This window comes from Cheilinus undulatus, linkage group 5 (assembly GCF_018320785.1).
Source record: "Cheilinus undulatus linkage group 5, ASM1832078v1, whole genome shotgun sequence".
Classification (NCBI taxonomy): Eukaryota; Metazoa; Chordata; class Actinopteri; order Labriformes; family Labridae; genus Cheilinus; species Cheilinus undulatus.
This window is the reverse complement of record NC_054869.1, coordinates 24,740,635-24,756,579: the sequence shown is the minus strand read 5'-3', so window position 1 is coordinate 24,756,579 and position 15,945 is coordinate 24,740,635. Positions and strand designations below refer to the sequence as shown.

Sequence of the window (15,945 nt, the reverse complement as noted above, 5' to 3'; positions counted from 1 at the left end):
CAATAAAGAATAAAATACATAACACTAGCTCTGTCAGCATTAGAAACAGCACAGCGCAGCACAGTAGCAGAAGGAAGCAGGAAGTGATGTCATACACTCCCTGTGCCAGTGCCACCCAGGCCTCAGTGCTGATTGGCTGGTAGTTGTGTGACATAAAACCAGTCAGATTGTGTAGTGGGCGGGACATTAGTTGATGCTGTAGAATGAAAGCAATGCCAGAGAGGAAGACTCATCTTGCAGCGGAGCCAAAGTTGAGCACTGCTGAATTAATTGTTTTTTGCCAATTATCTGTAAAATAGAAAGCCAATACAGATAATCAGCTAAATGGCAAATATCTGCATCAATAATCAACTAGGCTTATAATCGATCTACCCCTTGTTATGAGTGTTAGTGCATTGCATTTGAGTATGCTCTTCAGTGTGAACGTTTTGACTCAAAGTTAGTTTAGACCATAATAAGGTTGTGCTGCTGCCCCAAAGGAAGAAAAAAACAATAAATGCAACTGTATCAGTCAAACTTTTTTTGTATAGCAGCAAAATAGCTGTAAATGATTCTGTTTGTATCAGTCAGGTTGTTTTACAGATTACAATAAAGCTACTAAAATGAGAAACCTAAATGTCAGTTTAGTTTGTCAGCTGTCTGCTGTACCAGTACATTATGAGTTGAGTCTATTGTGTTCATTTCCCACCACATTAAATAAAATTGCCTTTAATCTCCACACTGCCTGCTGAACCTAATTGCAACAGGAAGTGCTTCAAATATAAATGAAATGGCAATCAATAAACAAGATAACACACATAACAACAACAAACCACAGAAAAATAAACTACTTAAAGGCAAACAAACGTCCATAACCTCAACCTCCGGAGTCCAGTTTTAGTGGCCAAACAGCCATCGCCTCTGAGCACAGAGAGCAACAGGAACAACACCAGTGTGAAATATTTCTTTTGACAGCTGAGCCTTTTAGTTCCCACTCCCTGTAAACCACAAACACACAAACAAAATGATTAATAATGATAATTCAATAGGCGTGATAAATAAAAGGGTCGTAAAAGGCAGTGGGCAGCACAGAGGCAAAGGCAGCGGTGCAAAAATAATGCTGACAGAAGTATTTTTTAATATGAACATAGGATAGATAACAACGTTAGTCTTACTGATGATTTAAATGCCTGGAGGTGAGTCCATAAATTACTGAATTTTACATTTTTCTGCTTTTGTATGCATGAATGTTATAGGTTGTTAACTAGAAGACCAGACACATGCACGGATTTCTGTGGTTGTGTTACACCTGCAGAGATGTTTTTTCAATCATAGTCTCTTTTTAAAAGGTTGCACATTCATTGTGTCTTGGCTGCATTGTCTCATCGTCTGTTCTGGTCTGTCCTGTATATGAACTGAGCTGGTATGCAATTTGTTACTGTGGAGCTGACTCTCCAGCAGACCTAACATATTTATCTCAGCCTGTTTACAGATAAATGTGTGCTCTTTATATGATTATAAGCTTGATTTGCCTTCTTGTATAATTTTTAAAGAAAGATAATTCAGCTCAGACTAGTGAACCTGGAATGTGATTTGGGGGGGTTGTTTTTGAGGTTTGTCTCTGGTTTCTATTCTGTTTCAAACAGTCAGATGATCAGACAGACTGTAAATAAAATCCAGAGGTTGAGTTTTTTTTTTTTAATTAAGCAAGACTAAAATTATTATTCAAACTATCTGTCAACAGCTTCAGATTAGAAACTGTAGTTATGCAATCAATGTGGTTTTATTGTATGGATCAAGCATTGTTTTGTTGATGATGGTACTGGCTCTCCATTGTAATTAATGAGTACAAACCAATCAGAACAAAACTAGTGTAATCTTTTATAGAAACCTCCAAATAAGTAGTAGTTGATCTTTTGGCAACAGAAAAAAATTGAAATATTTAAACATTGATGTTTTCATTCAGTATAGCTTTTTTATGTTGAACATGTGTTTTCTGAATATAAGGTTTAATTGATACTTTGTTGCTTTGATAAACACAATTAAAATATAAGAACAGAAGAATAATTGACATTTGAATTAGAGATGTTGTTCTTGAGGAGTTTTGTGAATTATTTTTTCGATTCGGCAGACTGAAAAAATCTCCTCCTGTCCACTCGAACAAAATAAACAGGGGCTGGCTGCTGCTGTAAACCATGAATAATAAAGCAATGAAATATGAGGTTTTACATAAGCAATGTTTTGTTTGGCATGTTGCAGTTCTAAGTTACATCAGCACTCAGCCATGATACTAGTCAACAACATGCCATTGTAATCACATAATAGATCACTGTAATCAAATGATTGCTTAAGCTAACAAGATGTGTTTATATTTGAGATGCAATCAAGATCATGAGCTCTAAAAATAGGACGTATGGAACGTGTCTCTCACCACATCTCCCTCTTTTCCCTCTGCCCCCCTGCAGGTTTGATTTTCTCCTGTGGTGTCTGTGTGGAGCGTGCCACACACCCACTCCACAACAACGACGGCTTTTGCTTGCATCTTCCAGTGTTTCTTCTGTCAGCAAGTCCAGCAGAGCTGCAACTCTTCCAGTGCCAGCCCTGACACCAGCGAGGAGCCCTGCCCCACTGACATGGTGAAGATGACCAAGTCGAAGACGTTCCAGGCTTACCTGCCCTCCTGCCACCGCACCTACAGCTGCATCCACTGCCGGGCACACCTGGCCAACCACGACGAGCTCATCTCAAAGGTACGACAGCTGCACACGCGTTCACAGCTCATCCAACCTGTCCTGTCCTTCACTGAATGACACCCTGGAGCCTTTCACGTGTCATTCAGTGTGTCTGGCTTTATTTATGTACATATAACAAGACTACAGGGCACTTTGTAGATGTGTCATAAAGCTCCCAGCAGCCATAATCTGTGACATCATGAAGGTCAGATGGAGAAGATTATATGTAAATGTAAAAGATACTTGAAATACACTCTTCAATTGTTAGGATAGACCTGATTAGCAATGTCAAAAAGTATGAAATATGTTGTAATAATCCTACTAAGGATTCAAATAAAACTGTCCTCACACTTCTAACCTTTTAAGCAGTTTTACTATAAAAGCCAGCAGGACAAATGTGCCACTCTACAAACTTTATAAACCTATTACCTTATTAGCAATCAATCTAACTAGCTTGGCAGGCTTATTTATGTTCCCAGGGCCATATGGTCCACAGAATGACGTGTGAAATCTGAATATTTTGTACAAAGAAGCCCTTTCAAAGGGTTGCCTGGATCAGTATGTTCAAAGGCACCCAGTTACATCAATATTAACTTATGTAAATCCTCGTGAAATTAGCATTAGTAAATATTTTTCTCAAACTAACAATATTTAGATGATTTATCCTCATTAGTTCTTTTTTAGCATGGAACCGTATCCAACTCTTACAGTGAAAATGACCACAGTAACTTTTAGACAGAAGGCTTGATAAGTAGCAGCTGGCTTGACAGTTATGACTTGCACTAGTATGTTTCTGATTGACTAGCATGTTAGCAGCTAGCTCACCAGCTCTTGCAGTAGCTTGCTAGTCCGACTTCTAGTGCCTTATAAGCAGAAATGGAAAAAGTACAGTTAAAGTAAAATTACTGGTCTATAAATCTACTCAAGTAGAAAGTAAAACCTATTTCATTTTTAAGTTTACTTGAAGTACTGATTAGCTACTGAGGAGTTGTACAGTAAAATCTGATCCATCCTTAGAGACAATAACAATAGAATAGATCACCAACCAGGTTGTTCAGATAAAGTCACACCTCTACAATAAAGAAAAATACACTGCAAAATTGACCCTGTTAATTAAACTCATTTATAGCTACATTTAACACTTTAAAGATGTCTATATCTATCCATACTACTTATAGTTAGACCACACCTTTGAAAGTGTTAGATATTTAACATTATGACAGACCCTATTAAGTCCTGAAAATCTGTGGCAAGGTGGGTCTCCTCTGGCAAGAACAAAACAGAGTCAACCTCATTGCAATGCATGCTGATGAAGAATACCCACTATGCGTCATTTAGGACACTTATTAGCAAAGAAACGGGAACTGATTTTTCCCGCTTAGGCTACTCGTGATCCAAAATGAGAAACTGTGGTCTTTCCATCCAGAATGAACTCTATGGTCAAGCCAGGCTACAAGTTGAAGTATAATAATAGCTAGTGCAACCCAGTAAGGGGTTTAGTAGTGTTAGCTAACAGTTTACACATGAACACCTTGCCCGAATTCTTTATTTAGCTCTTTTTGAGCTCTGCTCTGTTAAGCCGCTCAATATGCGTCTATATTAAATAGCTAGAAGGTAAAGTTTCATTTGGCGCAGGATTGCTTGTGTGCAATTGGTTTTACAATAGCATCATTGTTAAAACAGCCTCTGAGAGCTGCTGCAATAGTTTTTATTTGAATGTCAGTGTGTCATAAAACCTAAATAATTAGATTTAACAGTAATCAGTGTAGCTTTCAGATAAATGACTCACTGATACAATGAGAAGAGTACAATGAGAAACAAAGGGTAGTTTGAGTTTGTCCGCTGTAGTGAAAAGTTTTGTTTGATTTTCAGTTCTATCCAGTGTGTCATCATTCAAATCAAACCCTGGTATGTTCACAAAGTCCTTGGGACACAAAAATGACTATCTCTGTCTCATTAATCATTTCTGATGACATTATGAGCCATGATGATAAAATCTGACACTGTTCTGGAAATATTTGGAAATGAATAAATCTGTGTTGAGCTAAGCTGTGACTCTCACTCAGCGGGGCCTCCGCCGTGATTGAGTGTTGTCCTCCTGTATTAGTCGTGGCAAACGGCACTTTGGCTTGACAGCAGTATAATTTTATGAGATGCTCACCTGCCTTATTGCACCTCTAAAGCTCGTGTACCTGTCTGCTTCTGCATCTGAAGTTTATTTCTGACCATAAATTCTCTGAGGCTCAGTTGACAGACACTACCGGTGTTATTACCGACGCTGCCTCTGCTGTGCTCAAAGGAGCTGGCCAGCCTTTTAAAGTGACTGTCGCGGCTATTTTTGTTTCCTGTTGCTGTCTTTGAGATAATTTGAAAAACAGTGTAAGTTTGGCTGCAGCTGACTGAGACGTAAGCGGCCTTATTTTCATAATATGAGAAGAAAAATCATGACTGTAATGTTTCAGATCTGCCTCATAACCTACTTGCTTCCTATTTTTTTGTTTTTATTCTACCAGTTTAGATACTACTCTGTGTTGTTTAGAGGTCAAAGGTGTCTGCAGGTCAAAAGAAGTAGTTGTCTTGATTTTTATCAATCTATTTACTATACCAGACATCTGAAAATGTTAAAAAAAATGTTATATTTCAGGTTTAAAGCTCATCTTTTTGTTATCAAGTTGACTATTTTTTGCTAAATACCAGAGGATTGCTGTTAATTGTCTTCTATTCCATCTTTATTTCCATATTTCAGATATAGAGGTCTAAATCCTCATAAATATAAAAGACAAAATAATACTTAGCTTTTATTATTTGAAATGGAGGGGAAATGGTTTTGTTTGTCATTGACATGTGTTTCTAATTGCTGTCCTGCCTCCAAATTGCCATCAAAACTAGTGAAAATGATCATATACAGTGCTTAACAAATTTATTAGACCACCACCCAAAGTAAGGTTTATGCCACAGCTGCCCTAAATTAACAGCATTGGTAATTACCAAAATCATTTTTTATGATTCTGCAATGGTTAATACACCAATATGTAGAAGTGCTGTAACCAAAAGTATATTTTTAATGCTAAATATAATTATTATTGTTATCATGGATTTTCAAATTTATTGATGTACTAAAAACCTGATAAAATAGTAAAGCATATATGTCAAATTATAGTTATTTACTTGCATTCCTGAACAGAACAATTAGTTTAGTGGTTGAATGTTATGCTTGATTCATTTCTGACTTCTCAGAGAAGCCCAGTGAGCCGGCTCAAATTTGGGTGAATTCAGTTTGAAATTCCTCATTCCTGTTCAAAATGGTACAACGTGGAGAGCTCACTGAAAATGAAAGAGTCCGCATTAAAGCACTTCCTGTTGCTGGATGGTCTTTGAGACAAATAGGGAAAGACATAAAGTGTTCTCACAGTGTGGTCAAGTATGCTTTGGAGTCAACTGCCGAGACTGGTACTTGCAAAATGCGCCAAGGAAGAGGTAGGAAACCAAAGTTAACTGAAGCAGATTTCAGACACCTCAAGATTTAAGTACAGAAGGAAAGAAGGAAGACCCCTGCTGATCTTCAGGCAGAGATGAATGCTACTAGATCAGAGTCTGAGAAAGTCCCCAGAATGACCATAAGCAGATAACTGACAGCACAAGGCTTAAAGGGAAGAATAGCTGCTAAGAAGCCATTATTGAGGCCTGCAAACATCCAGAAACGCCTCAGATTTGCCAGGGAGCACAAAGACTGGACTGTTGATGACTGGAAGAAGGTACTCTGGACAGATGAGCCCAAGTTTGAACTCTTGGGTCAGCATTGTTGTGTTTATGTCCTCAAACAAGCTGGAGAACGTTTTGATGCCAGATGCATTGCGCCCACAGTGAAGCACGGTGGAGATTCCATTATGGTATGGGGTTCAATTTGTGGATACAAACAACATCCAAACAACATCTTAGTGCATCATGGAATCCCTTCTGGACTAAATCTGATTGGTCGTGGGTTCATATACCAACAAGACAATGACCCCAAGCATACTTCAAAGCTGAGCAGAGACTATTTGGCCAAGAAAAAGGAATCTGGAGTACTGGAACTGATGGACTGGCCAAGTCAAAGTCCAGATTTGAATCCTATTGAACCAATTTGGGATTTAGTAGATTCAAAGAATGATGGCACAAAAGTTTGATCTAAAGCAAGTCTGTGGGAACAGCTAGAAACTATTTGGAACTCAATAACAAAAGAGACTGTGGAAAAGAACATAAAAACAATGCCAGCAAGAATGCAAGCCGCTATCAAGGCCAAACGAGGCCATACAAAATATGACGTTTTTTGTTTTTTATGTGTGAAAAAGGACTATTTAGTTGTTGCAGTATATTTGCCAAATAAATAACAATAACATTTTTAGTTTTAAATAAGTTTTTGAAAGATTTCTAAAATATTTATGTTTTCTCGTTTTTATGACAGGTGGTCTAATAAATTTGTTAAGCACTGTATATCTGAGTCAAACATGTGCGATGAGTTGTTTAATGATTGTTGTGATGAATGTTTCTGAGGCTTCTCTCTCCAGTGTAAACCCTGAAAAATGTCATCATCATCACCATCACCATCACCATCTGCACCAGTAATCCCTCCCTGCTGAGCTGAGACATTTTAAAGAGGAGACTCTGCTCTGTTTTTCCTCTTCTGGTTTCACAGTAAATAGACATGTCACTTGTTTAATGCAGTGTTGCTGTCAGACGGCTGTTGGAGATACTTGTGACCTGAAGTGACTTCAAATGACAGTTTATTAAAGAATCAGAGAGCGTCTCAAAGTGCTGATGCGATTTAAACAAGTGCCTCTCAAATTAATATCCCATGATAACTTCTTAGAGAGGCAACAGAAAAAAAGTCTCATATGAACAATCATTGTCTGTTCAAACATAATGTGTCATGCCCAATCACCCAGACTTTTAAAGATTCTCAAGTAGGGCTGTACAATAAATCACAATTTTATTGTTGTCAGAACATGAGCTTTCACAGTATTTATGCAAACAGTCACTGCTTCTCTGTTCGGCATGTCTATTTAACTGTATTTAACACTATTTTCATGCAGTCAGGTGAAAGTCAAGCCTAGCTGTAAGCTACCTCAGAAAAAGTGTTGGACATTTAATGGTTAAAAAAGCCCTCTATTAAGTTTGGATTCACAAAAAACATGTAGCAAACACCTACAGCAAATAAAGAAATTATCAGGGCTGGAAATTAACTTTGAAAGTTTTTATGTATTTATTCATAATTGTAGGAGAGTCTAAGTTTTCCTTTGTATTAATGTTGTAAAGTGTTTAAATGAGACTTGCTTTAGTGTTTAACTTCTTTTTCACCTGTTGTTACATTTCTTTGCACTGAGATCAATCTGAAATAGAAAAAACAGGTGTAGGTTTAAACCTATGGCTATATTATGAAAAAGAAATTGGTATAAAATTTTTGAAAAATGCAGTAATGGACAATGGAAACGGAGTTCTACAAGACTTTCGAGTCACAGTGCTCATGAAGCTTTTATAACCAGCTTCCACTCACCATAACTGGCCTTGGCTCAACCAGAGAGCCCCAAACGGTATGAAAGAGTGGCTGTGTCAGACTGCTGCTGGATTAGCTGTGTAACTCTGTGAGAAGCTCGAAATACCATAACACCAAGGTAGATGGTGGAAACATGCATTTATTTAGATTTGTTATGCCATGATTTTCAGACATTTGCTTGAAATTTTTGCTAGAAAAGGTGGTTGTCATATAGCCAAAGCTGATGCACATGAAAACAGGATGGTTACTTTATAATAAGGGCTCTCTTCTCTCTGCTGTTACTGGACAGCTTGGGTTGTGTTTTGTTGATAGAAAGGTCTTTTTTGCATCTCTTTTTATGGCCATAGGGTATTTGGAAGATGTCACATGATGCTCCTTGAAGCTGCAATACTACAGATACTGAGCGATATTCAGGTCATACCACAGTGTTGTTACTGTGGGCTTGCTGTTTAAGGCAGCTTTCAAACCCATTAGCTAACTAGCATCTTGAAGGCAAAATGTGACTAGTGGGTTACACATGGCATTTGTTTACATACACAGTGGAAGACAGGCTATGAGGGAAGGATGGTTTGTCTTTAGAAAATTGCAGTGTGAACACAAAACAGAACAAAGCATCAAGCTAGTCTAAAAACTAGGGGTCAAATTATTGGCCGATTATTAAGGTTGATGTTTGGTATTTGGTCAGATATCGATATCTGCATTTTATTTTAACAATAACCAATATAATTAATTAATCAAGAAGTACACTACCTTGGTTCCACAGCAAAATGTGCTTTCTCCTCTGGCTTTATTTCCACTCTGTGCCGTTTCTCGTAGTGATAGAATTAGGGCTACATTGTTTATTTTCCTTCATTTTTAGTCATGCAATTTCACTTTTTCCCATTGAAGTCCCTTTTATTTAGACCATGAAAAAGTTGTTCACCTCTTTCCTGGGTTGGTTTAATTTGAATAGGGCAAATATATGGGCCCATGACATCACCCCTAATGCAGCAGTGCTATAAAATCATCGAGCAGTTAATCTCAGAACAATCTGTTGTTAGCCAAAGTCACTGCCTTCATTGAAAGTTAACAGCCAGCTACATGCTTTGTTTTTGTTCATTGTGAGGTAAATTGCCCAAATCTATCAGCCACGATGGCCTACAGTCATTAATGAATCATAACAGAGAGATTTGTGCCAGAAAACAGTACATTTAAACTTCCAACTCTGCAACTTCTGTCCCTCTGCTCTTGCACAGAGCCAGGCAGCTGCGCTCTGATCATAAGTATTTTTAAAAATTTGAGACAATTGTATTTCTCATGATTGGGGCAGGCTTCAGCTCATTCAACTGACACGCCTACAGCACCCCATAGCAGATTTTACTGTCTCATTTTTCATGATTTTGAAGCTTAATTTTATAAACTCAGATGTTTTTCATGACTGAAATTTGTGCTGGTAATACAAAACACAGTGGCCTGTCATACAGCAAACCTAATATAAAGATTTTTTTTTTCACTTTACTGGGAATTGAAATATGTTTTGTATGTCATAATCAAGGCATATCAGTTCCAAATATCGGTAATTATCTCATGAACTACCAATAATCAGGATCAGCTCTGAAAAACAATATCGGTTGACCCCTGGTAAAAAACACCCTCTATCTTTACAGTCCAACATGGAGGAAGCTTTTATTTTAGCCATTGCATGCATGTCTTCTCTTGATAATGACCTAAAATTGTCTACAATATTAAGAGATTAGAATTCTTTTGCATGGAAATTGAGTTGTTGATGAGCTGAATGCAGAATATTATCTTTTTTCTCTGAACAGCAACTTGAATGACATCCTGTTGTTTGGAAGCTTGAAAGGAAGTTATGAGGTTTTTGACACCACATTAACAGCACGGAAGAAACACCGCAGATTTACAAATTAAACTTTATTGCATAAGAGAAATTCTGCAAAGAATGAAACCCCTTTCAATGGAAAGATTTGCTGAAGTTATTTTACCTGGAGCTTCTTGAGCTGACTTCAAAATTCAGCTTGCAAATTAATGTAGCTACTTGTCACAGTTAAGGAAGATACTAATGCTTTTTAGTTCAACATGTTTGTAAAGAAACCCATATTGTGTTCATCTCTTTAAAAAAAGTGTAAATGCTTTAATTCTTGGTCATCATGTTGGTTTGATTTGATTTAATGAGGAAGAGAATTGGCGAAACTTGTTGCTGGGTTGAAATGTTTCTGCTTTCTGTTTTTTTTTTTTTATTCTATTTTTTGATGACTCTGATTTTTCTGACTGCCTGAAAAGTTTATGTGATAAGTTTTGACTGTCTGCACATAATCTTCCCACATCCTCATCTCAATAGTTATCAGTCCCAGCAGACACAAAAACAATAAAAAATGATTGTTGATGGTCAGATTACTTAGAAAAATGTTTGAGGTTTGGCCTAAATGCTGTTTTTTTGCCTGCTCTTGGATGATGACAAATATAAACCTGAGACTCTGATTAATCCTGCAGTTTCTTTTTTATAAAGCCTGACTGTTTCAATAAGGATTTCTGGGTATTGAAGTCCACTTTGACATTTGGAGCCACAGTAGCACACAGAGCTGTCAGTGTTGCTTTAATCGACAGCTGCTTAGTAAAGTTTCTAAACTATCAGATAAACTGGAGCTGCAGCGACTAAAGCGATGACCTTTCTGTGTTATTATAAGACAGTGAGAGTGTGTTCCCTGTGCACTGCACTCTCACCACGCGCTAAGCTGATTATTCAAATGGCAAAGATGATCAATCTGCTCCACTCACCATCGCCGTGTCCAAATGTGTTTGCCTCCTGCAGTGCGGAGTTTTGGAAGTTCTCAGCTTGTTAGTGCTAACAGGAAGACAAGCTCAGTAAACAGCTCAACCGACAGGCCATGTTGTTCATTTCTTCAGCCTCAAGATGGTCATTTTAGCGCTATGAAGTCTGCACAACAGCGACTTCACAAGGTTTTAATTGTTAAACACCACCATAAATCACACTGATGTGACTTTGGCTGAAGGGAGGGACTACCCCCGTTTGTCTTCACCTCACTTAACGCGTCCAAACTCGTGTCAGATATGAGGATTTATTGCTGCTAACTAAAGTTTGTGACGAGGCAGAATGAGGTGTTTTATGATGGAAGTTTTGGATGCTGGGAGGGTTTATTGGCTCCTGCTGAGCTGGAAGTTAAAACGCTGCTGCAGCAAATTGTACCTGGATGCATGAAAGAGAAAAATGGAATGGCATTATGGAGAAAGGAGATTATTTTAACATTCATTTCTCTAGTACAAATAATGTACAGTTCAAAGTAAATACATATTATATGGACTAGTATATTAACAAGTATGTGACGACAAGAATGACTGATTTTGTTTTCTTTTCTTTTTTTTCTTTCACATCCTCTTTATCCTGCAAACAGAAAGTTCAGGGGTAAAGACTTGACTTACAATGAGGAAGAAAAACCACTGACGCCAATAATAAAACTTACATCATGTAAAAAAGTTCAGCCAAATAAAGCAGATCAGAGAGATTTACAAAAAAAGTTTTTACTGAAAGTGGTGTGATACATAAAAACTGTTTATTTAGAGTTTTGGTGGAGAAGCTTTGCTTTTGTCTTGACTTTGAATAAGGAGAAAACAGACAAATAAGACAAGAAAATTATAACACCACTTCTTAACAATACAATACAAAGGAACCATTTGAAATAGTAGTAAAAATTGAGATTTTATTATTGAATATTTTATTGAATCCCCAACAACTTTACAACTATTGACTCTCATTACAATAACAGCATGGAGAAAAATACCGTCCTCCTTTCTATAAAAGTTTGTTTTGAACCATCAGTGCTGAGCTCAGACTGGAAAGTTGTTTTAGATTTTTTATACTTTTAGATAAGTATTTATTAATTATTCAATTATTTCATACTGATAATGCATATAATTAGATAGAAGCGCTCCTGTTGAGTATTTGAATACTTTTGTCACTGGCAATTATTTCTCCAATCTGTTTGATTCTAAAACCTCCCTTATCTCTTCTAGAGCAGAGGTGTTTAATCACTGAAGGCTACAAACAGAAGAATATAGGGATGACTGGGCCACTTTTAAAAGCCTTATCTTTGGTGGATTAATGGTTAGTTAAAATCATTTAGAGTTAAATTTAACACTTAGTGTCTATATTGGTCCACACTACAAATAGTTAAACTACACTTTTGAAAGTGTTAAAAAGTTTTACAGTATGACAGACCTGCAGTAAGTCTTGAAAATCTTTGGCAAGGTGGATCTCCTCTGGCAAGAACAAAGCAGAATGAACTAGGGCTGGGCAATTAATCGAGCCTGCTGCAATTTTCAACTCACAGAATTACAATATTTCTTTAACCTGAAATTTGGGTCAAAATACCAGTTAAAAACTTTCTTTGCAGCAGAGATTTCATGCATTACATATCATGCAATCATTCAAGACCCATTTTTAGAATAGCCTACAAAAATCTGACTTTGTTCATTTTTGGAAATTTTTCTGATTAAATATGAGGATGACAACAGTTATTGTTCCCTTCAATACAATAATTCATATCCAATTTGCAATACGAGTCATAATCATCACAATTAGATATTTTTTCAAAATTGTTGAGCCCTAGAGTCACCCTCAAAGCAAGGCAATGCATGCTGATATGCTATGCATCCTTTAGGAAAACCTAAAGTGTTTGTTTTGTTTGACTTAGCCGCTATCGAGGTGCGCAGCTACCGAGGAATAACGCGAACCATGGCGACTATTGACATGTCAGTAAATGACTTTTGTCGTTTTCGAAAAGAAAACAGTTCACTGCTGTTCTTTGTTCTTCTTTGTTCTTCTTTTAACGAAGAAATGTCATCAAGTTCTGATAAAACTTATGCTTTAGCAGCATCCACGCTAAGCTTTTCCACCATAATTGCACCAGCCTCTTGTTGCTGCTTGTTAAGTCACAACTCTGCCACGCCTGAGAGTACTGCCCACGTCGCTGATTGGTCCTGTCACTTTCTAACCAGGCCCAAAACGTGCAGACGGGAGCTTTGCAAGATGGATTCTTCAGTGAAAAATAAGGAAATGGGCGTATCCATTTGCAAGGTTAAAAAACAGCAACAATGCACCAGAAACACGAGCAAAAGAACCCCAGGGTGGATCACTGTACAACAGGCAACTCGCATATAAAACTCATGTAACACTCTGCCCAGGGTCATGATGGTGGACTCCACCCACACATTTGAAATAGCAGTTGGCAGAGCCTACATCAGTTGACTCTTGGCAGTCTCAAACTAACACTGGTGGATCAACACTGTGAAGACTGTGTCACTCAGAACAGAGTTAAAATGACACTTTGGGAGTTAAACTCAACTCTGAAATGTTTAACCCTGAGATATCTACCCTCCGCTTTTGCCTGTGTCCAACAGCTACAACAACCTCCATGACTGCAACCCGTTGCCGGTGCAGAGGACAGAGCTGCAGTTCCTCAAGTGTCCACTTGATTTGAAGTCACATACACACCGCATGTTAAAATGCTGATTTTAAGAGCAAAAATAAACATATGGTTAATTTTTTTCTAACTCATCTGTTTTGGTTTTAAAAAGGAAATGAGTTATGCAGAATTAGGGGCTTGACTGATGTGACTACAAGCCAGTACCTTTTGTAAGGAGGCTGAAGACCTGCCTCTGCTCTACCTCTTTGTTACTACTTTGAGTCAAAGTTTGTCTGAGACAGTGTTTTCGGCCACAGATTGGCCTTCAATAACCAAATATATGAGCCAAATATCTGACATGACTCAGGCTTCATCCAGTACAGTCTTTGGTTGTTTCCTCAGTTTAGTAGCAGTCCAGAGAGCATGTGGTTATAAGCACACATTTTTCAAGCAGTGAATTCTTGAATGACTGCTAGTTTAATGGATCTTGGATGTGTTTCCAGTGCCTGTTTCAAATGTGCAGGAGATAACATGAGGCAGACTGAACGGTGTATTGTTTGTTCCAGTTTTCCATCCTCAGAGAGCGGCTCTCTATCACATAATGTTAGCATGGTTTTGAAGTTCATCACAACATTTTCTCTTTCTTTTGCTTCCACACAGGCTGAAATGAATAGTAGCGCATGTAGAGAGGAAAAGAGGAAATGTTTTTACAGATTATTGGCTGTGATGCAGCTGAGTGAAGTCCATCTGCAGTCTACAATTAAGCCTGTGCCAAAACACCAACCAGAGGTTAAATGTCAGCTTGTAAATGAGTTTTTTCTGGAAGATTTCAGAGTCAGATGGGATATATTTGGGAATGCTTACTGTACTGATGCCCTATGTGCTGAGATTAGATTTCCTGCTGAAAAATCTGATGTGGTTTTGCTTAGAAATTCAATCCAAAAGAAGCTTTAGGTTTGAGACGTTGAACTGTTGTTCATCTTGTCATTCGTAACTATTTGTTAAACTACAGAATTCCCATGCATCCTGCTTTCTTGACATGGCAGGATTTTGGTGTGTTTCAGTCTTTAAGAAGCCCGTGTGTTTATTTGTTTGGGTTTTATTTCTGGAGGCGTGGTATTTATAAGATGCAGTCATTTTTTATCTTCAGCCATCAAAACTGCAGAGTTACTTTGAGTGTTGAATGGCAGCCAAGTGTTTTTATTGCAAATCTCAGATATTCCATGTAAACCAAAACCAACCAACACAGCAAACTCTAGTCCTTCTAGATGCCAATTAGTTTTGGTGTCTTATCAACACAAACAGCAGGGGTCAAAAAACAACTTATTAAAAAAGCAATCTGTGAATAATGCGCCACAGTATAACAGGAGATTAATTAATGTTTGTGTAAATAGAAACCACAAACCAAACTGGGCCACTCATCAAACATGGCCGACTGTTTCAGCTCCCAGAGTTGTAGCTACTGAGCAGCAATCAATCTGATTAGTTCACATCGCCCAGAAGCACACTGGTGTTACTGGTTCTCCAGCATTCCTGCTCCCAGTGTCTGCTGCGAGGAGTCTCCGAGAACACTGTGGCATGACTCTGAGAAAACAAACACAACAGCTTTTAACATTTTCAGCCTCTCCCACGCTGACCTGCAGAGCTCCGACGCAGAGAGCAGAAATATCTCACGCTCATCTAATTATCTGTCACTTAGAGAGCGACAGTCGCTGCTCATAACAACTCAATGTCACAGCAGACGAAGACTTACTGCAGGAGTTGGAGACATTTTTGGACTAATTTAAAGTTTCATTTGATAATTCTGTGGAGTTGAACATGACAAATGATGATAAGCTTCCAAACATTTTTAACCATAAAGTTTAGTTGCATTTGTCAGTTGATTGTGACTCCCTGATGCTAAATTCAAACAAGACAACAGACTTTTTTCAGATCTTATTGATGCAATTAAAAAATGGAAACATCATTTCACATAGACTACCGTATTATTTTTGTTATTTTTGGTGAGCCTGTGTGAATTGTAGTCTGTTTTTTGTTGTTTTTGTTGTTGTTGTTGTTCTTAGCTGACAGGAGTAGCACCCCGGTGTGGTCTTCTGCTGCTTTAGCCCATCTGCTTCAAGCTTCCACGAGTTATGTGTTCAGAAATGGCATACCTTGGTTGTAACGAGTGGTTATTTAAGTGAAGTTTTCCCTTTTAGGACCGTTCCCTGTAAACTCTAGAGATGGTTGTGTGTAAAAATCCCAGTAGATGAGCAGTTTCTGAAATACTCAGACTAGCCCG

At 37.9% G+C, this 15,945-nt stretch overlaps 1 protein-coding gene across 2 annotated transcripts in view; it reads left to right on the top strand.

The window, feature by feature from the left end:
* Positions 1–15,945, top strand: part of ypel1 (yippee-like 1) — a 46,682-nt gene that overhangs the window by 7,066 nt on the left and 23,671 nt on the right. For both annotated transcript variants that reach the window (XM_041787319.1, XM_041787318.1), the window contains exon 2: positions 2,445–2,729. In XM_041787319.1, the coding sequence (XP_041643253.1) occupies positions 2,613–2,729 (117 nt within the window). In that variant the 5' untranslated portion in view covers positions 2,445–2,612. The remainder of the gene's footprint in view (positions 1–2,444; positions 2,730–15,945) is intronic.